This window comes from Ranitomeya imitator, chromosome 4, assembly GCF_032444005.1.
Source record: "Ranitomeya imitator isolate aRanImi1 chromosome 4, aRanImi1.pri, whole genome shotgun sequence".
NCBI classification, from domain to species: Eukaryota; Metazoa; Chordata; class Amphibia; order Anura; family Dendrobatidae; genus Ranitomeya; species Ranitomeya imitator.
This window is the reverse complement of record NC_091285.1, coordinates 676,689,658-676,695,657: the sequence shown is the minus strand read 5'-3', so window position 1 is coordinate 676,695,657 and position 6,000 is coordinate 676,689,658. Positions and strand designations below refer to the sequence as shown.

The window sequence follows — 6,000 nt, the reverse complement described above, 5'->3', positions numbered from 1 at the left end:
TAAAAAAGAAATGCCTGCCAAAAAAGACTTTGGGACTGACAACAAAAAAGAAACTTCAGGGAAAAAAAACAATGTCGGCACTTTCCTGAAGTGTGTTTTGAAAGTAAAACTTTGCCGGTTTTGTTGTACCTCTTTATATATTTATAGTGTATCGCACATATCCACTAATAGTCCACACTCTTCACCATCATAAATATTTTATTGTTTTAGGCAACAGATAAATCTGATATTGGATAATGAAAGGTAATAAATATATGAAAACAAAGCACTTGTATAGATCAAACGATAGATTGACATCTAAGAAAGATACAAACATTGATCGAAAGCTTTACAAAAAGTCACAAGTCCGTAAAATACAACCTCATAATTTATATTTATCAGCGTAAAACATTAAGTCGTTTTTTTCATTGACATTTCCATTGATCACGTAGAAGGACATTTTTGTCTGCTTTTGTCTCAGATCCTTCAGATCACTAAGACCTTTACATGGTTCATTGGTTAATTCAAAGTCTCAAAAATATTTAAATATTCTTTATAGATGAAGTAAAAGAGAAAGTCCGAACCCATGTCTACGACAGTTCCATGTTTATGGTGAATCTTCCCATTGTCGTGGTCAAGTATAGGACACCACTGGTCTCTGTATTTTTATCTGAGAAAGAAAAGGATGAATTTTGTCCAAGCAATCCCTAAACTTTTACATTTCCAATTCTTTAACAGCAAGATCTTTCTTATTTTAGTTTCAGCCCATTTATTACAATGGAGGGTTTACTCCAAATGCCTGGTTCTACCTCAATTTTTTAGGTAGCAGAACATCTCTATTGGCTCGTATCATAAAAAAGTTCTAGTTTTAAGCTTTGGGAGAAACATTTTTTCTAACGCTTCCAACCTTCCTGTATCTTGTTGGAACCACAACACAAAGCAAAGGAGATCAAGTTTGATGTGAGCCGTCTCCTCTCTCCACTGATCCAAAGTTGTAGACATTGTAGAGTAGAACTAAAATATAGAACTTCTTCAGGAGTATTTTTTGCTGCTGTCTCCATCCATACAGTTTTTCATACCTAAATATTCATTCTTCAGCCTACCCAACCATAATTCTTAAAGAGGTTGTCTCAACATATTGACACCAAAATATCCATTCTTCAGCCTACCCAACCATAATTCTTAAAGAGATTGTCTCAACATATTCACACAAAAATATCCATTCTTCAGCCTACCCAACCATAATTCTTAAAGAGGTTGTCTCTAGTGTTGAGCATTCCGATACCGCAAGTATCGGGTATCGGCCGATACTTGCGGTATCGGAATTCCGATACCGAGATCCGATATTTTTGTGATATCGGGTATCGGTATCGGAAGTGTAAAATAAAGAATTAAAATAAAAAATATTGTTATATTCACCTCTCCGGCGGCCCCTGGACATCAGCGGGAGGATCCGGCGTCCGGCACGGCTTCTTTCTTCAAAATGCGCGCCTTCAGGACCTGTGGAATGACGTCCCGGCTTCTGATTGGTCGCGTGCCGCCCATGTGACCGCCACGCGACCAATCAGAAGCCGCGACGTCATTCCTCAGCTAAAGTCCTAGAATGAGCGCCTTCTAGGACCTGAGGAATGACGTCGCGGCTTCTGATTGGTCGCGTGGCGGTCACATGGGCGGCACGCGACCAATCAGAAGCCGGGACGTCATTCCACAGGTCCTGAAGGCGCGCATTTTGAAGAAAGAAGCCGTGCCGGACGCCGGATCCTCCCGCTGATGTCCAGGGGCCGCCGGAGAGGTGAATATAACAATATTTTTTATTTTAATTCTTTATTTTACACTTTAATATGGATCCCAGGGCCTGAAGGAGAGTTTCCTCTCCTTCAGACCCTGGGATCCATGAGGATACATTCCGATACTTGATGTCCCATTGACTTGTATTGGTATCGGATATCGGTATCGGCGATATCCGATATTTTTCGGGTATCGGCCGATACTATCCGATACCGATACTTTCAAGTATCGGACGGTATCGCTCAACACTAGTTGTCTCAACATATTGACACCAACATATCCATTCTTCAGCCTACCCAACCATAATTCTTAAAGAGGTTGACTCAACATATTGACACCAAAATATCCATTCTTCAGCCTATCCAACCATAATTCTTAAAAGCTTCTTCTCTAAATGTAGCAGTGAGCCAGTAATGCAAAGATACCGGTGGTCTATCCTGTCAATCAGGAATGCACCACCTCTCGGCAAGCGGAGTGCTACTAAAGATACATCATAAGGAAATCCAGGTAAACTCGCACAATACACACTGAAGTATGACATAAATGATCAAAACTGAGCACAATGATAGTCAGAGCCTTTGATTTAAAGGGTCGTCAGATGACACAAACATTTTTTAACGGTTCCAAAACTACTAATATAATTTCACCATAAAATATTTCAAGGGAACCTGTTACATGAAAAAATGCAGATATGGAGTTAATCTGCAGGTTAATAGTGTTCTGAACCTGCCCTGTGCCAGCACTTAGACCCCGCTGCCGGGATGAAATGAACTTTATTCCTCCTGATAGCATTTGTTGTTCAGTCACGGGGGTGGTACCGGTGAAGGTTCAGTCACAACTCCATGTATAGAGTGTGGTGGCTGTAGCACTGACTGACAGCAGCTCAGCATTAACGCCAGCTGTCAGTCAGTGCCGGGGCCTGGTTACATCTACCTCTCTCTATACACAAAGTGGTGATTCAACCTATGCTGGCGCAAAATCCCTGTGATTGAAGCCCGAATCATCCCAAGAAGAATACAGTTCAATTCCTCCCCACAGCAGGGCTCTAAGTGCCAATGTCGAGCAGGTTCAGAACAATATTAACCTGCATATTAACTCCATATCTGCAGGTTAATAGCATTTTTTCAAGTGACAGGTTCCCTTTTAGAACTTCACAATTTCAATATCTACCCCCCAATTCCCAAAGCTCCACTTTTACTATCATTCAGAGGCAAGGGAACCCACAAAAAACGCAATTTTTCTCATGAAGTAAGAATTTTTTTAGGGTAAATACGTTGGGAGAAAATATCAGGAATATGGAAGAGGTTATTGTTAAGGACAACCCTACTCTCCATACCTCTATGTTTGTATCCACAGATTCCAGGTTTGGCTTAAATGCCTCTTTATTAGGCTGCATAACCGGTGTGGTGTTTGTCACATCTGTAAAAAAAAAATAGACCCAAACAGATGAAATATATGAGCTTGTTAAATTTATATTAAGGGTTAAACAAATTAGTATCGCCGTATAACAGAAGCCATGATGCTGAAGGTCACCTACTGCCAGAAAGGAACCATGCAAATACTTTCTTAGCAATACCCCCCATTAATTTCCGAAAGACCATGCCCATGTTTTTCCTTGAAATAGTCTTAGTTTGAAAAGTAGGTAGGGACCATGGAGAGAGGTGTGACTAGTCCAGCTCCATCCTGAATTCTCCCAGCAACGCTCCAGTACATTGACAGGTCTCTAACCTTTGTGCACATGAGTAGAGTCCTGTCACTCACTTGGAGCAGGGCGGGGAGAACTCAAGGCAGTACCGGACTGGTCACATCTCTTCCTATGGTCCCTATCAGGCTCTTCAAACTATTTTAATTTTTAAATGCTGGACTGATATAGAGAAAATATAACTGGCTACAATTTCACAGCCAGATTCTGATTCAAGCAGCCTGTGGTTTGAGCACCATGAATTGAGTGACAGGTTTGCTTTCATTTCATTGTTTGTCAAGTACTCTAGATTTAGGCAAACCATGGTGAACAGCTGGTTAGTCAGCATCAAAATTCCAATGATTCTAGAATGGTGGGATAACTCAACAAACCGTGGTATCCTTTACCATACATTATTATGGCATCATTTTAATGTATACTCTGATGCCTGTTCACACTAGCTTATATGTGCTTTGTTTTCTATTTGTATTATTTACTTTATGAAAAACTACTCATAGCACGATCCATTTTTGGGTTTATGGCAGCTCTGGTTCTACTCTGTTTTAAATGAAGTTTTTTCCTTTCAGGACCATCGGGAGTTAATGTCAGTTTTCCCCCCCTGCTGGCAATCTGGTATAACTGCAGTGCTGTTGGGTCAGCTGATGTGATGGTGACCACTCCCATCATCCTTTACATGGTCACCTGATGCATCAGCTGACTGTTGGTGATAGAGTTTCTCTATTGAGACCAGCCTAGCAGGAGCAGCTCTCTGGTGTCAGCCACTTTGGGTGTTTTGGGGTCCAGTTGCTGTGCTTACTGCAGTGTGGAGCTTGGCATGCATTGTCTGAAAGGTAAGTGTGGTGTTTTCTTCTTGTCCCTTTTGTGTTTGTCACTGACCCCTGTGTGTTACTATCTGCAGTGGTGAGGCTAGTTCTCCTTGCCAGCCAGTGCACTAGCCAGGGCAGTGCTAGGTGTCAGTGAGGGACAAGGTTCCTGATGGCGGTGGGAGGAAGGACCCACTTAGGGCATTAGGGGAGTGCAGGGACAGGCTCAGGTTTGAGCAGGAGGTGGCCATTCCTTCATTTCCCTATTGATAGGGCCTTCCTCCCCCTTTTCCATCCCATTGTTTGTTTGTTGTGCCATCCGCTACCAACCCCACGGGGTCACTATACGTATCGTGACAGCTCATAAATATTTCATGATTTGTATTTTCAATAGAAGCTAATATAGTCCATGGCTGATGCACATCATTTTTAGGCATCTAGCATAGACTCCATTAATCGTATGTATCATGAGGTTTTCAATGTCTACATGACCAATTAAGTAATAAGAAAAAAACAATTTAAAAAGATTAAGAATCTACTTGCTAACCATAAACTTTTCTATAGCGACTTGCCTACTTTGGACATATCATACGAAGAGAGCAATCAGTGAAGAAGGACATTATGGTTGGAAGAATAGACAGAACAAGTTGAAGAGTAAGACCATCATCTTCATAGCTTGATACAATCAAGGCAATGGTGGAGAAGACCTTGATCAACCTATCTAGGCTTGCACAAGATCGTTCATCCATCAAGTTACCGTGACTGGAGACAAAGCTGAAGACAGTTAATAAAAAAATAAATACATTGCAGAGAACAGAACTAATTAAGTTGTAGTGTCTCATATTTATAATCCCAACTTTTTGCCCCCCAAAATTAAACTACAGTTACAAATAGTCTGTCACTCTGTGGGGATCCGTCCTGCATTGCATGACAAAGACAACCCATTGTTTAGTATGGATGCTAGATAATGTAGTGTTTCCTATGGAGGTTATCTTCTTGTTGTGTGACCCATTTAATAAGTAAAGATTGTGCAAAACAAAGAATTTTTTTAAAGGGAACCTGTCACCGGAAAAATGCTATTAACCTGCAGGTATGTGGTTAATTTGTAGGTTAATAGCGTTATTAACCTGCCTGATGCCTGCACTGCTTGGGGAATATTAATTTTATTCCCCGGGCAACATTCGGATTTGAGTCACAGAGGCGGCGCGGGTTCATTCATCACTCAGAATACAGAGGAGCGGCTGTAACTGCGCCCCAAGCCCTAACTGTCCACTGGACCCAATTAAGAGCCAGCATCAATCATGGCCGGGGGCACGGATACAGCCGCTGCTCACTATCAACAGAGCGGTGACTGAACCCGCATCAGTGCCGCCCCAATGACTGGAGGCCGAACGCTGCTGTGAGGGATAAAGTTCATTTTATACCGACAGTGTTCGCCAGGCAGGCTAATAACCCCATATCTGCAGATTAATAGCATTTTTTCTGGTGACAGGTTCCCTTTAAGGATATGAATGTCATACCATGATATTGTCCATCTGTTCCTCTGTCTTTAGAATCTCCATACTCTTTGGAGAAGCCTTTCTGAATGCTCCACTCATCTTCAGTATCCTCGTACCATTTGTCTTTATCATTTATTAATGTGTCTCTTAAAAGAAAAAAAAAAATAGAGCATCAACTAGCTGTCGGTACATCATATAAAATTTTTTAAGGAAGTTCTTAGTCCTATCA

At 41.5% G+C, this 6,000-nt stretch overlaps 1 protein-coding gene across 1 annotated transcript in view; it reads right to left on the bottom strand.

Moving 5' to 3' along the window:
- Positions 1–201: 201 nt before the first annotated feature.
- The window catches only part of LOC138674352 (mucin-17-like), a 122,535-nt gene continuing 116,736 nt past the window's right edge, over positions 202–6,000 (bottom strand). Inside the window, exons 11-13 of the mRNA XM_069762207.1 lie at positions 5,793–5,917; positions 3,104–3,186; positions 202–649 (exon numbers count right to left, since the gene is read on the bottom strand). Of these exons, the coding sequence (XP_069618308.1) occupies positions 614–649; positions 3,104–3,186; positions 5,793–5,917 (244 nt within the window). The 3' untranslated portion in view covers positions 202–613. The remainder of the gene's footprint in view (positions 650–3,103; positions 3,187–5,792; positions 5,918–6,000) is intronic.